This window comes from Myripristis murdjan, chromosome 3, assembly GCF_902150065.1.
Source record: "Myripristis murdjan chromosome 3, fMyrMur1.1, whole genome shotgun sequence".
In the NCBI taxonomy this organism is placed as follows: domain Eukaryota; kingdom Metazoa; phylum Chordata; class Actinopteri; order Holocentriformes; family Holocentridae; genus Myripristis; species Myripristis murdjan.
Window position 1 is genome coordinate 13970991 of NC_043982.1, and position 15646 is coordinate 13986636.

Sequence of the window (15646 nt, forward strand, 5' to 3'; positions counted from 1 at the left end):
TACTGACAGTTCCGCCTGCGTTACGCCGGTTGTATTTAACTGTTACACCTCCAGCTCCCACTCTCTGGTCTCAAAACAGATTTTTTAAACACTTAGCTGCTCAGAGAGTATAGCCAGGATAACACAGCACAGATTCAGGATCAGCTATGTGTTGACGAAACCTTTCAGCGCCGCTGCTGCCAACTCACACACCAACTGTGTCCGGTTACCGGCGACCAAACAAACTGCCTGCCGCTCAAGCGGAGTTAGCGGTGGAGAAGGGGCTCACTCTTTGACGGTATGTTAGCCAAAATTATGTCTCTTTCTCAGAACTGAATCACTGTTACTGTGGGGAACATGTCTCAGCGTGTGTGTAGCTTGAATGAAATGATTTTAGCCGTCTAACTCACGTTACCCGCTGTGTTTTCCTCCGCCAGCGCTGCTTTTTAAATTTCGGCTAACGTTAGCATGTGGCTAGCCAACGTTAGCGTGTGTCGTTAATCAGTAACAACAAGTTAGTTGACTGTTTCTAAGGACAAAATGTCACCCACAGACAGACAAAACTCCTATCACAGTTGCACTGACATGGCAGTTAAAAATCTCCTCTGTAACAATAACGTTGGCGGTCACACACAATTCGTTGGTGTAGTTTACAGTTTGAATTTTACAGCTAAAATAAAATAATAATAATAAAAAAAAAATATCAGCAACGGTCCAATCACTAATGTATTTTAACATGAAGCATAATAATGTGGCTGAGCAGACCCAGAGGAGGCTGTAAGGATAGTGGTTTATTCCCTGGGTTCAACACTGCAGTAATAATATTGGTATGGATTCAAACTGGTAGTGTATTACTTTGGGTTAACAAAGTCAATTTCCCATTTATTATTTATTGTCAGTGCAGCAGCTCCAGATCTGTCATCGGAATGATAGTGATGGCTTTACATGTTTCTGACGTCTCTTGTTCTCTGGTTTCAAGCTATGGGAGAGATTTTCACAAATTCACCATCACTTTCAAGTTAGAAGTGTTAACAAAGTCGTCTTTTGCCTTTTTTTTTTTTTTTTTTTAAATTGTCATAGGTGAAAAAGCCAAGTGGCACCCATCTCGTCTACCATCTCTCTTCTGAGGTCACCCACTGCCACCATGACCGCTGCTGTGAGAGGTATGGACTGTTTGTGTTTGCAGCACCAAGTGTTTACATTTCATGGACTGTTATCTACATTCTCTGCCTGTGTTCAGCCAGTCGCAGCAGACTGATGAGCAGACCTGATGAAATTCTTGCTGTTATGGTTTGAGATGAGTTTGATTCATTACAGGATGACTCTTGGTACACTCCATACTCTTTATTTCTCTCTCTGTCTCCAGCTCTTAATAGGAGGAGGTTAGTGAGCTGGCAGCTCTGACTCAATTTACCTTTCACAAACTGCTAATAAGAAAAAGGCTGCAGCTCTCAAGTAAATGTAGTTAACCTGAGACTGAGCCCTTTGTCTGTGTTTTTTTCCAGATTCTGCTCATGTGCCGGTGAGAGGCCCCGGTGACGGCATGGAAACTGACAAACCACCGGCTGTCATGGAGATTATCACAGATACACAGCCAACGGGACCAGCTGCAGTTCCTCTCCTGAAGGTGGCCAGCCCCAAACACAGCCCCAAATCTACCCACACTGCTCCCCCCACCGCTCCTCAGCCCTGTGGGGTGCTCCACCTGGGTAAGGTGAGTCGAGAAGCCTGCACAGAGGTGGAGGCCGTACGGATTGTTGTCCCACGTGCTGCCATCAGCCGGAGTGGACGTGCAGGGCCTGCGGAGGGGAAGGGGGAGGCTGGGCAGCAGGCCGAAGAGCAAGGTTCTCACTCCCCCCCTCTGGTGGAGGACTGGAGAGGAGCGCTAGAGAAGCTGCAGAACTCTGAACGTAGGCTGCTACAAGACAAAGAGGGCCTTTCCAATCAGCTCCGAGTGCAGACAGAGGTAAGGCACACCTATCCTGCAGTTGGTTTATTTAGATATTAGGTCATTATATAGGTTATTATATCTCAGGTCTTCAGGCAGCGCCCTTTTAAGTATCCCAAAAGTTTTAACCAAAACATATGGTGAGGCCTCATTTTACCATTATGGCCCACGTTTGAGGAACAGTTTGCCTGAGGACCTGAGGAAAATAGAGAATGTGGACATTTTTAAAAGCAAACTCAAGACCTACCTTTTTAGTTTGGCTTTTAATTAAATGTTATTTTACGATTTTTTTATTTATTTAATATTTTTGACCTTTTAGTCTGGTTTTTAACTGAATTTTATTTATTTTATTATTTACTTGTCTGTTTATTTATTTTACCTTTTTTTTTAGACTGGTTTTCAATTGAATTTTATTTATTGGATTATTTTACCATTTTAGTCCTGCCTTTAACTGAATTGTATTTATTTTATCTACTTTTATTTATTTATTTATTTTTATTGATATTTACTGAATTTTAGTCTTTAATATGGGTTATCTTCTCTCTAGTGTTTCCTCACTTGAGTGTAGTGGCAAGTGTAGGATAGCGTTTCCTCAGTGTTTTTAATTCCTTAGTGTTTTTAAATTTGTGTGTGTGTGTGTGTGTGTGTGTGTGTGTGTGTGTGTGTGTGTGTGTGTGTGTGAAGGGGGGGATATATCTTGTGTCTGTTGTTTGTTGTATAGTTTTTATGTGTTGCATTGTTTTTATGTAAAGCAGTTTGGGCTGCTCCTTTGGCATGAAAAGTGCTCTATAAATAAAGTTTGATTGATTGATTGATTGATTGATATTAAACATGTGCTCCTCCCAGTCACATTCATTCCTGTTTACAATATGGTTTTAGGCCAGTTACCACCATATGCAAACAATGCAGCAGAAAGCTACATCAATCTACAATGTTCTGGATAATTTCCATTGTTTCTGTGGGAATATTTTGTAGCAGTTTTGCCTTTGAAACACCAGTTTGCTCTGCAATCCATTCTAGGATCAGTTTCAGTGGGTGATACAGAGTAATAACAGCGCTTATTTGACACCTATATTTAGGGCTGGACAAAATATTGCTACTATACTGATGTAGTATGAGACCAGATATATCGTCTGGGATTTGACATAGCATATATGTTGTCATTTCCGTAAAAAATATGTTGTAAACAGTGAAGGGATGTAATTTCCTGAACTTATTTGACTGTTCTAGTTATGTTATTTACCTGTTTGGTCATGATACACACATCACTCACTATTTTTTTTTTTATCAGAATCTCTTGTGTAAACATTTGGTGAAAGCACCAACAGTCAGCCACACAATCCTCGCAGTATCAATATCAAGGTATTTGGTCAAAAATGTTGTGATATTTTGTCCATATCACCCAGCCCTACTTATATTATGATATATGGAAAGTTTTTTCTGTAATTGTAATGGTTTCTTCGGACTTTGTTCATTCTAATCAGGTGATGAATTTTCAGTCTATTTACAGTTTCCACCATTCTCCCCATGTGCCAGGTGAACCGTGAGCTAAAGAAACTACTGGTAGCGTCTGTTGGTGATGACCTGCAGTACCACTTTGAGCGTCTGGCACGGGAGAAGAATCAGCTGATTTTGGAGAACGAGGCCCTGGGCAGGAGTCTGGCGCACACGGCAGAGCAGCTGGAACGCATGAGCATCCAGTGTGATGTTTGGAGGAGCAAGTTCCTGGCCAGCAGGTATGTAGTGGATAGAGTGAACGTGTGTGATACGTTGAAATGGATGGAAATGGAGAGAATGATGGCAAGGGATAAGTTGCTTTATGTTGGAATACAACCAGCTCCTGTCCTTTCTAAAGCAATCAAAGCTCTGCGGTGTTGTTGGGGCTGGAAGCAGGCAGACAAAAAGATTGCATAGACTCTCCGGGGGTGTTCGATTATAGGGATTTACAAGAAAAATAAATAAATAATAAAAACTGAAGTATTTCTTCCCCTTTTGCATGAGGTTGCATTTCATGTATTTTATCATGCATTTAGATACATGATACAACAATAGCCTAACAATGCCTGTCAGCTCGATTGAGCCTTCATTAAGGCCCTGATGAAAAATAGTTTTTATAAACAAAATAATAACAAGATTCCCACGGGTCCTGGAATTTCTGGATAGTCATGGAATTTTTAAAAGTCCTTTTTAGAAAAGTCCAAGACAGGGCTAACTGCTTATTCATAGAATGCAATAATTTATTTTCTGCTGTGTTTGTGTTATGTTCACTTTCCCTGCAGAGTAAAACATTTTAATAGGACCTCTGAATCTGCGGTGTGTTAAAAATCTTGATCAAGGAAAAAAATAATTTTACATGTATAGAGGTCATGGAAATGTAAAACTTAAGTCAGGGAAAAGTGGGAACCCTCCCTACAGAGTCCAGTAAAAATCAAATCATTACTGTTATTATGCTGAGCGAGCAGTTGAGATGAATGTTGTCTCTCCAGGGTGATGGCAGAGGAGCTGACGAATGCCAGAGCAGCTCTGCAACGCCAGACCAGAGAGGCCCAAGGAGCAATTCAGGACCTGCTGTCTGAGAGGGAGGAGTTTTCTAGGGATATGTTGCTCACTCACAGGTATCATACATCCTACACAAGGCAAAGACAGCACACACTGAGTCCTATACAATATGCTGTTGGCACAAATACTCATGACTGGAGTCTGTCAGCCTGCGTCCTGACTTTCTGGTGTTTCCATTGTTAGATCTCTTGAGCAGCTCCTGGTGTCCCTCCAGTGGGGCAGACAGCAGACCTACTACCCCAGCGCGCAGCCCCTCAGCACAGGTGAGCTGGCCACAGCCAATCACAAGCTAGCAGACGCCATCAACTCCCACCTGCTGGGCAACATCAGCAACAGCGTGGTGAAGAGCAGCGGCGCACCAGTGGAGCAGCTGTGCAACACGCCAGCCGAGAAGATGGCTGAGAAGGTGTGGTCCTAACTTTCAGCTTTTCTAACAATATCTCAAGTGTTGTATCCAATGGTGGGAAAAAATACTAAAATCCTTTACTTAAGCAGAAGTGGCCATGAAGGCCATGATTTAAATTTACTCTAGATGAGTATATAAGTTTTAGCAGTCAAATGTAGTTAAGTATGACAAGTAAAAGTAGTCATTTTTATGACTGGCAAATTATTGATGCAATAACCTAAATTAAATGTTTTAATTTGGGTTTAATTACTGCTTATACAAAAGACCTTTTTCACAGCAGCTATTTTGACATGAAATATTTGGTAAACACAGTTGTTATTAATTAAATTAATTAAGGTTCCATTCCATGTAGGTCTAATAAAGCCATGGCTCTGGTCCTTATTTAATTCCATTAACAACTGTGTTGACCCTGCCTATTGGCTAGTTTAAATTCCCAATGCATTATATTTTATTAGGTTTTGCATGTAACGCCTTATTCTGTAAAGCAGCTGTTAACTACAGCTGTCAGATAAATATATGAATGTAGTGGAGTAATAAATCCAGTGTTTCCCCTCCAAAGTATGAAGTCTGACCAAAAAGGAAATGTGCAAGCAAAGTGCCAATACCTCCAAATTAATTCCTAAATCCAGTGCTTGAGGAAATGTACTCTGTTACCTTGTACCTCTGGCTGGAGCTGACTCAGAAAATCATTGATGTTTTTTTAATGTTACCCCACACCCACTGTAAAAATGTATCAGGGATGCTGCCATTTCATTCTTCCAACATTTGTCCTTAAAGCCAGAAATTTATACTTTGTCTGCTCTCCCACTCTCAATCTTAGGTGCTGAAGATTTTAGATCCAATTTCCCGTTCAGAAGACAAGGATGAGCCTCCGCTGGGTGACTCTTCCCCCTCGGCCTTTCTGACCAATAAGAAGAGCATTGGCAGGTTTCACCCATACACACGCTACGAGAACATCACTTTTAACTGCTGTGAGCGCTGCAGTGGAGACATCATCGTGCTGTAGCGGTCAAAGAGCAGCAACGTAACCCCCCTCTGACATCCACACAGGGTCAAAGCTCATTTCAAGTATTTTGATGTCTGAACACAAGTGAACTTTTACTGGGGAACACAGGTGCTCCAAGTGAACACCAAAAAGTCAGCCCCTCCCTCTCTCTTACATATGCAGTATCTATAGGTCTGCTGCTGGCCATTTTAGTATGGCAGTGTGGCAGCGCCATGGATTTATTGCACACGACACGATTCTTGTTTTCTGCTGGACAGTTTTGAATTATCTTGTTTATTCTGCTGGTTTTGACATTTGATTTTACATTGCTAAACAAGAAAAATGATGATGTCCTTTGCTTTCAGTAATCATGATGGGATAGTGGTGACAATATGAGCACCACTGCAACATGATGTATAAACCATGGAAAGCAGTAATTATTTGGTTAATGACATCGCCATCACATGATAAGTGGCACTAATGGAGTTTGCTCATAAATACTTTGGGCTTGTATGTTTTGAACTTGTATCCATAACTTCCTATATGCAAGTAAAAACCAGTCTGGACATGTGGTGTATAGGTGAGCCAGAGGCCTCACAGGCACTCTACTGTAAATGTTCCTCCTGCAGCTATAACACACAGTGAGATTATCAGACAGCTACACGTGCACTGCGCATGTACACACAGGAGGAAGGAGGTTCAAAACATCATGACTGATATCAACATAAGAGTATGACTAAAATTTTAGTGCTGCTCAAATACAAAGAATTATATTTTTGAAAATGTTTTTTTCATAAAGGTATTGTTTAGGCTTCAGTTACAGCTCAGTATTTTATTTATTATGATTTGTTTTCATGGATGTAGCCTATGTTCTATTCATTTGAAAGAATTTCTGTAATTCTGCAAGGCAGTTTTGCACTATACAGTGAGTTAACTTTGTTTTGGAGTGCAAAAATAATACAAAAGAATGAGCAATATTATTTAATACTGTTTCTGTTTTGCTATTTATGCTTTGGAATACACTAATATAGAACATCTTGCAAGATAATGCACCTGCCACTTGAGATTTTCTAAAACCATACTGTATAATATTTTGGTTGATTTCATCTGTATGGGGAAAAAAATTGCTTGTCCCTGCACACGCAAGCTGTAGAATGACAGATAAACATTTTATCTTTGTAGGATTGTTTTCCATGTCAGAGACCAAAATAAACATTTTATACCTCTGAAATGTCTTGATTTGTAATCATTTCTCTGTAACACAACATGGAAAAGGACAACCAGGTCTGGGAAACACCAGTGCATGAATGTTAAGTATTAACAAAATGTTTCATCAGCAGTGATCAACTACTTCAACATTTTATTCACTTCATTTAAAATGTCTCAGCATTTGTCATTCCCTCGGAGAGACCTTCACAATCTAGTGTGGATAGAGATATGTCCCCAATACCAAAGTCAGTTTTTGTTACCATTACTCCTCCTCTGTCCAGATTTACTTGCTCTTGCCTGTACTTCTTTTCCCCTCTACCTTGCTTTTAAATGATTCTCGTACCCTGCTTACAGCTGTTTTGTTTTCTCTGGCACCAGTCAGCCCTGCCTTCCCGCCAACTACCATTCTCTCTCCGATCTCCCTGATGGGGCCAGGGAGGCCCTGTGAGTCTTTATAGGAGTTGGAAAAACTCCGGTCTCCATTTTTAAATGTCCCAGTAAAACTTCTTTCAGGCTGTCTTAATGGGCGTTCATGGTGCTCTCTCTGCCAGTGATGTGTGGTTCCCTTTTGTCTGGTGCTGTGGTTAGTAGCCGGTCTCCCAGTCTGCTGTGGGTGGAAACCATCATGCTTCCTCCCAGGCACAAACTTGAGTGCCTCTTCCCACTTCCCAGTGTCCTTGATCGTCAGCATGATGCGGATCATCTGGTCCAAAGTCAGGTTTTTTGCCCCAGTTTCCCAGCAGAGGAACTCATCTAGTGGTAAACGGGCTGTGGCCAGCTTCAGACGCTTGGCATTTGCAAGGGACAAGCCTGACTGGATGGAGCGGTCCACGAGGGCGCCAATGATGTAGACCTTGGAGTGGTCAAAGGTGTGGAGGACGTTGGGGGAGTCTGCGGTGAGGTAGACCAGGCGATCACGGGGGAACACATCGGCATGGTGGAGCTCTGTGGCCGTGATGAGCAGCCGGTCCCAGGCCTCGGCACCGTAGCGTTTGAGCAGCTCCCGCTTGTAGCCTCCATCCGGCTGGAGGCTGCAGAAGTGAAGGTGGAAGGGGTCAGTGGCACGGCGGTTCCACCCCTCCACCTCCATCAGCTGGGACACCGTGTTGTCCACTTCACGTCTGGACATGCTGTGCTCATAACTCATGTCAAACACCAGCGGCTGACCGAACCTCATGGCCTGGGCGCTCCTCCAGGCCAGCAGCTTGTCCAGGGACCGGCCCCAGAACTGCAACAGGAAGGTGTTTTTCATACTGTGGCCCCTCTCTGTGCCGTCATCATCCTGACTGTCACGGACATTCTCCAACATGGCTGCTCTCTTTGCCTTTTTCTCCTGCTGCTTCTCCTTCCGGGCCTTCTTGTAGCCCTCTTTAATGGCCAGGTGCTTCAAGTACTTTCTTTTGGAGGACTTGGTGGTGAGCTTTGCCAAGGTCTTAAGCTCGTCATCGGTCATCTCCTCAGGCACAGTCTTCCCAGCTTGCCGCCACATTGCAACCAGTTCCCGGGAGGCCTCCAGTGTGGATCCCTCTGGCAAATCATCTAGTGCTTCCTCCTCTTCCTCACCCCCTTGTTTTTCATCTGCCACAGCCTGGGATCTCATCACAGACTTCCATATGTCCAGGTCTATTTTTTCTGTGTCCTCAGGTTGCTCTGGTTTGGGCTGGGGGACGTCTTTCCTCAGTGAGCAGCCAGTCCTCAGGTGGCGGAGGATGGCCACACGGTGATGGCAGGAAAAGGCGCTGGCGCTGATGGTGGAGGGCAGCAGTCTGATAGCCTGCCTCTTGGGGCCGGTGGAGGCCATAACAAGGCCACATTTCCAGAGTTCATAGAAAACCGGCTTAGAAAACAACCGCATCATCACAACAAATGAGCCGAACTCAAAATCAAGTCAAAAGGCTGAAGACAACACCGTCAAGCTGTCAAAGTTTGGTGTCCAACAGGACAGGAAAAACGCGTCTTTGTTGTTTCTCCACGGCTACAAAAAGTTATCTTACACATGTACACTAAATGCACCCTACCATCTTCCCACACTGCTGTGAAAATTCGCTTTACTTCACTCAACAGCCATGCTTGTCAAATGTTGTGGAAAGGTCACGTTGTGACGCGGCGTCACACCTCAATACGTCGTAGTGAACTGCGACTTGACGGCACAGCTTGTTCCTGATTTTAAACGTTTGCCAAGTGGACCGTAACAACATATTCTCCTCTTAAATATTTATAATAAACAACATATTCCAGAATTTAGTTATTAAAACATTTTGTGATCATTTATATCTATTATTAAGTGTTGTTTCATGTATAATTTTAGTTGTAGATATTAACGATCAGACGTAGTTTCCAGACGGTTAACTTACAGTGTCGCACGGATGCTGCTGAGCGTCATTTCCTGATCTCAGCAAAACAAGGAAGCGTGGACCGCTATTCCATTTGTTTGCTTTGAACAATGAGTCTATTTTTACCCAAACTGGCCTGCAAAAAAGACATAGATGAGGTTATTAAGGGCGTGGCGGAAAAAGTCGTAGTTTTGAGGTTTGGCAGAGACGAAGACTCGGTTTGCCTCCAGCTCGATGAGATAGTAAGTCAGCTTGCTAGCTACTGAGCCTGTTGAAAAGAAAGCCTGTCATCGCCTGTGACTCTAATAACTGTATAAGTGTCTTTTCTTCCCTTAGTTGTCAAAAACTGCCCACGACCTGAGTAACATGGCGTCGATCTACATTGTTGATGTGGATAAAGCCCCCATATACACCAGATACTTCGACATCAGCTACATCCCGTCCACAGTTTTCTTTTTCAATGGGCAGCACATGAAAGTGGACTATGGGTGAGTGAGAGGAGGGTGTAGATATAAAGTTCACAGTTGTTTTACAGTCCATCATCGTTCATCTCATGTTATACTGTTGTGATTGCACTTGATGCACAGACAGGTGACAAAGGGTGAGAAAAAAAACAGCCTAAAGTGTCTTAGTAAGGTGTTGGGCCTCCATGAGCCACCAGAGCAGCTTCTGCACTCCTTGGTATAGATCCTCTAAGTCTGGAGCTGTAACTCCACTGCAGGGATGGAGCTCCATTCTTCTAAAAGATATTCTCTCATTTGGTGCTTCAATGATGGTGGTGGTGGAGAGCGCTGTCTAACACGTCTAACACGTCTAACACGTCCAAAATCTCCCATAGGTGTTCAGCTGGGCTGAGATGTGTTGAGTGTGGAGGCCACAGTGTATGATTTATACTATTTTCATCCTCATCAAACCACACAGTGAGCCCTCATGCCCTGTGGATGGGATTGTTGTTATCCTGGGAGCAGCCACTGCCACCAGGATAGAAATGTTTCATCATTCCAATAAAGGTGCTCAGTCTGAATAACTCTGTATTGTTTTGCGGTGAACCTTCTCTCCAATGGGACAAGTGGACCCAAACCAGCCAGGGATTTAGGAAGGATCACTCATCTGACGACATCTAGTGCCTATGGTTTATGCTTGTGGGTGGTCCAATGATTTACCAAGACAATTAATGTTGGCTTTTCCTTTAATTTGTCACCCGTCTGCATTTCCAACAACAGCCTCATTACTTCATTCACCCTCCACAGTCTGCTCATATATAATAATGGATCACTTTCCTCTCTCTCTTAGTTCACCAGATCATACCAAGTTTGTTGGCAGCTTTAAGACAAAGCAGGACTTCATGGATCTGATTGAGGTCATATACAGGGGAGCCATGAGAGGGAAGATGATTGTTCAGAGTCCCATTGACCCTCAGAATATTCCCAAATATGACCTGCTCTACCATGGAATCTAGAGGTGGATCCTGCATTTACTGTGGGGCTACAGATGATCTCCACAAAGCGACTGTTGATCATAATGATCTGTCACAGTTTGATGAACTGAGAAAAGCAGCTTTGACTCTGAGCCACTGTGCAGTTGTATGAGACTGTCCTGATATCAGCCTGTCTTGCATTTTCAAGGTGTCAAAGATTAGGATGGCTGGATTAAGATCAGTCACAGTCTTGTCTATAGCATGGCTTATGTTTATTTTTCAGTATGAGCAATGTGAGGAAGTGCTGTATTCCACCCTCTGATTCTTGTCACTTTGTCATGTGGGAGAATTACATTTTGGAAACACTGAAATGTATTAAATTTTTATATTTTGTGAATATATGGAAAATATAAACACGCGTCCAAAAATGCCTTGTAGGACTTTGTTTATCTATAGTAATGTCTGATCAGTGAAAATGTTACACTGCCATGCTTTTCTGACTATGTTTGATAGGCAGGGTGGTAAAGAAGTCAGAGTTTACATAAATGAAGTTCTACAGTAATTATTGTCATTATTTTAATTTCTTTTTCAGACTTGTTAAAAAAAAAAACAGTCATTTTGATGTTTCCCGTGGAAATACAACAATAAATCAGCATACAGTTATAGTTCATTTATCTGATGCAGATGCTGTGTTTTAATGTATCTTGCACCATAAACGTTTGAAATGGCCTTACTCAATGTTCATGCCATGCCCTCAGTTAAGTGCTTTATGAGATGTGACATTTTTAGAATCTGTTCTTATCTGGATTTTGTTTAAAGGGAACAAATTGCATTGACCTACAAATATGTAGCCACAGTTATTCAGTTCTAAGACACTTCTTCACACTTCAAGTTGACTTTTCACTTGCAGTGCTGGGAGGCATCACTCTGGTTCTTGTTGCTCTGCAGGAAGCTGGACAGCCACCTTCCCTGTTAGGCTGCAGCATTTGAAGGAGGTTATTGATCCCAATCTGCAGTCCGTTCTGGAGCCCAGCTGTCATTAGGAAACAGCTCGCAGGTTGGCTCTGGGCCTCAACACCTACCTCCTGGAGTGGGTCCAGAGTCATTTCATTGCTCTGCACTAGGGCCTGACCGATTTAATCGGCCGATTTTAGCCATTAGAGAATAATCGCTAATCGGCCAAAAGTTGGCCGATTGACGCCGATGTTAACACTTATTTTTCACTAATAAAATGCAGGGAATACACTACTCACAAAAAGTTAGGGATATTCGGCTTTCGGGTGAAATTTCAGGATGAACCTAAAATGCATTATAACCTTTACAGGTGAACTTAATGTGACCTTCTGTAAACTTTTGAATGCACATGTCCAACTGTTCAATGTTTCAGTACTTTTTGCACAAGTTGCTGTTCTCTAACAAGGAGTTTAACGGCAAAATTCACATCAGGTGTTTGATGCACCAGCTCATCGAGGTCGTATCATTAGGGAACGGCTGCTGGAGACTGGAGTACCTCAGATGGAGTGGCCTGCACTTTCTCAGACCTGAATCCCATAGAAAACCTATGGGATCAGCTGAGTCGCCGTGTAGAGGCTCGGAGCTCTGTACCCCGGAACCTCAATGTCCTGAGGGCCGCCCTTCAAGAAGAGTGGGATGCCATGCCTCAGCAGACAATAAATCGACTTGTGAACAGCATGAGATGTCGTTGTCAAGCTGTAATTGATGCTCAAGGGCACATGACAAGTTATTGACACTGACATTTTTTGTTGTGGTATACCCACCACTGTTGTTGGCTTTTGTTTCAAGAAACTGTTTGAGATGAGGAAATCACCAGTGTATGCTTCTACTTAAATGCCCTACTTTCATGATATAATATCACTGTAGCGTGAACATTTTACATTTTCCATAAATTTCACCCAAAAGCCAAATATCCCTAACTTTTTGTGAGTAGTGTAGGGGAGAGTGGGGTAATTTGTGCCAAGGGGCAAGTAGTGCCACCCCTGTTATCTAGAAAACTATAGAAGAAGTTGGTCATGTGACCACATATTTTTGAAGAGGCATCCATTTCACTCATCTTATAAAGAAGGGAGACACATGGCTTGAGAGGTAAGCACATTGAAGTTCATAAAACATTTTTTTGCCCTCCAAAGTAAAATTTCTATGATCAAGGTTTTTTGATTGCTGAGTTTGAACAATTATAGAAAATTTTGAAAACAGTTCACACAGGTTTTAGTACTTTAGTAAGCTACACCATGAGTCTATACAGTTAGCATGATGTTAGCTCAAAACAGCTGGGGGATGCATTTTTTTCAAAATGGTGGGCTTGGGGTAATTTGTGCCAGTGGCACAACTTGTGATTATATACTATATATTACTTTATTGTATTTTATTGCTATTGTACATTATTTTCTTACCTTTGATCACTAAAACTATTCAGATTCAGATGAAGATAATTTGCAGGTGCTCATTTTGGACTTTTTATTTTGTTCTGGGTATGTGTTCATGTGGCGCTAGGCCTTGTTATAGAAAAGTGGCCTGTGAGCTTGTTAAAATAATAAATAAATGTTAAATAAATAATTTTGTATTGAATTTGCTTTACTTTTATATAGCATTATCATTTGTGAGATTAAAATGATCTGTTTTACTTCAATTATCAATGGCACAATTTACCCCAGTGTATTCTCTCTAATGGCACAATTTACCCCGCACTGGGGGCAAGTTGTGCCACAAAACCACTTTTTTTTTCGAAAGCTATATTTCTCAAACAGTTTATATAAGATCCAAAGTGATTGTTCCCAGGGATGCACAACATCCTAAACTATATGTGCATATTTTAGTTGGAGGCATTACTGTAATCCCCTTGCTTTAAAGGCACTTTAAGTAAAAATTGGCACTATTTACCCCACTCTCCCCTATGGTGTTTTTCTTAGAAATGATGTCTTTGCGTTACGTATCCAGTAGAGGGCGCTCCGACTCCTTTCACGTCCCGCTCCACAGTCACCTCACAGCAGAGAGAAGTAGTGAGAAGACTGAGGAGTCGACAGCGCATTTACTGAGCCGACCGGTTTGCCGACCCTGGGCACAAACGCCGAGGGCCCTGTATAACTAATTTTACACACTCAACTCAACCCACAATAATATGTTATTATATTATATATTATTATTGTTATTAATTATATTATTGTTGTATTGTAGGAATGACAGAAAGCTAGCAGACAAGCTAGTTCAGAGGAGCGTGATTTACCTCTTGAAAGTCAGATACAAGTGCCCAGTATATTCACAATGCATGGTTTACTTAGGGTGACACTGCCACCTACTGGCATGATATATTTATGCAGGCACACGTATATACCACAGTTATGTATTAATTATGTTATGTAGCAAAAGCATTAAGGATCTGTTCATCACACCCTGGGATTAATGCACAAAAAAAGCGTTTATTCATGTCTTGCATCAACACAGGCGTTTCACAACACAGGTGTCTCTAATCGGGACATTTGGGCTATGTTGCATAACACAAGTGAGCCACTCACTTCAACAAATAGGCCTACAGCATTAGGCCTACACAGCACAGGCCTATGCGTAAAAGCGTACAACAGTGCACTCCACATCAGGATAGGTGGATAGGACAACACATCTTAGACAAACTGAGAGTTGGGCAGATGTGCCTACAGGATTTTAACTGTCTTACCTAAATTGACTTTCTTCTGTTTTTTGTTTGTTTGTTTGTTTGTTTGTTTTGAAGAAAAGTCTTTTATAACATCCACAGAGTCTAGCTCTCGTAAAAGGTCTGATTCGATGGCCATAACTGACAGGCTGTTCAAGCGTCTCTGTGTCATCCTTGTACGTAGTTCATTCTTAATCCTGCTCATCTGAGAAAAGGACCGTTCTCCTTCACAGTTACTGACCGGGAGAGTCAGATAGAGTCTTAAGGCAATGTAAACATTTGGAAATGTTGACTGTAGTCCACAATCCATTATTGTTTTCAGCATCTGTGATGGAGGAGGCATATCCAATGAATGATCTAAAATGAATAAGCTCCTCTGAAAGACAGCTATCCAAATCAGAGGCATTTAAGCAGAATAGACAGTGTTCGCTTTGTCACGTACTTCTCTGTCCGATGCACCGGATGGCATGAACAAAACCCCAAACAGGTCACATAGGTCTGTGTATGCATCGAGTCGGTTGCCAACACAGGTGTATAGGTTATCAATAGAAGCGGTGAATGTTTCTATTTTGAATTTATTTTTCCCTTCTAGAAAAATGTCATGTTCACTCTCATCGGGCATTTTTGCGCTTTCTGGAACGCTTGTACGTCTGGGACACACCGGGTACAGCTAATGCTTCTCTTTCAAAGTGCTCAAAACTATCTCTTTGTGCTGACACAAAGTCACGCAGCGATTTGAGAAGTTGCACCGCTGTCATGAGGTCTATGTCTGGTTTTTGAAGTTGCACACTTGTCATTTGGAATCGAGTTAGAATGGTATTCCAGAAATTAGCCAAAAATGCAGTTTCTAGGTCCATCATTCCACACAGTGTACTGGCTTCATTTCGGGTCACTCTGTTTTCATTTACATCTGCAGCTATGCTCTTTAAAGCATCTTTTATCTTGCTATAGTTTTGCCACAGAGCTTTAGTGGATTCTGCCCTGCAGCTCCATCGTGTGTTTGATAGTGACTTTAACGTCAAGTCTATATTAGAGTTCTGAAAAATGTCAACTGATCTACATGACTCAGGTCGGGAGTTGACTCAACAATGATTTCGTCTGCTATTACTTTCTTGGTTTTTTCTCCCATTAAGTCAATAAATTCCT

The 15646-nt window shown here is 42.1% G+C and overlaps 3 protein-coding genes across 4 annotated transcripts; 2 read left to right on the forward strand and 1 right to left on the reverse strand.

The window, feature by feature from the left end:
- The first annotated feature begins 64 nt into the window (after positions 1-64).
- blzf1 (basic leucine zipper nuclear factor 1) lies at positions 65-7102 on the forward strand. Its single transcript, XM_030046164.1, has 7 exons — positions 65-277; positions 1060-1142; positions 1485-1945; positions 3464-3663; positions 4414-4542; positions 4670-4892; positions 5713-7102. The coding sequence occupies exons 2-7, from the start codon at positions 1124-1126 to the stop codon at positions 5896-5898; spliced, it is 1218 nt and encodes a 405-aa protein (XP_029902024.1). The 5' UTR covers positions 65-277; positions 1060-1123; the 3' UTR covers positions 5899-7102.
- Positions 7103-7223: 121 nt separating this feature from the next.
- trmt10c (tRNA methyltransferase 10C, mitochondrial RNase P subunit) lies at positions 7224-9234 on the reverse strand. The gene has a single exon (XM_030046154.1). The coding sequence runs from the start codon at positions 8942-8944 to the stop codon at positions 7370-7372; it is 1575 nt and encodes a 524-aa protein (XP_029902014.1). The 5' UTR covers positions 8945-9234; the 3' UTR covers positions 7224-7369.
- A 211-nt stretch (positions 9235-9445) lies between these two features.
- txnl4b (thioredoxin-like 4B) lies at positions 9446-11506 on the forward strand. Of its 2 annotated transcripts, none has more exons than XM_030076394.1 (3): positions 9446-9661; positions 9756-9907; positions 10490-10651. In XM_030076394.1, exons 1-3 carry the CDS (start codon positions 9530-9532, stop codon positions 10575-10577), a joined length of 372 nt encoding a protein of 123 aa, XP_029932254.1. In that variant the 5' UTR covers positions 9446-9529; the 3' UTR covers positions 10578-10651. The 2 variants fall into 2 exon arrangements, with proteins under 2 accessions (XP_029932254.1, XP_029932245.1); XM_030076385.1 differs by lacking the exon at positions 10490-10651 and adding an exon at positions 10713-11506 and having other exon boundaries at positions 9447-9661.
- The last annotated feature ends 4140 nt before the right edge of the window (positions 11507-15646 follow it).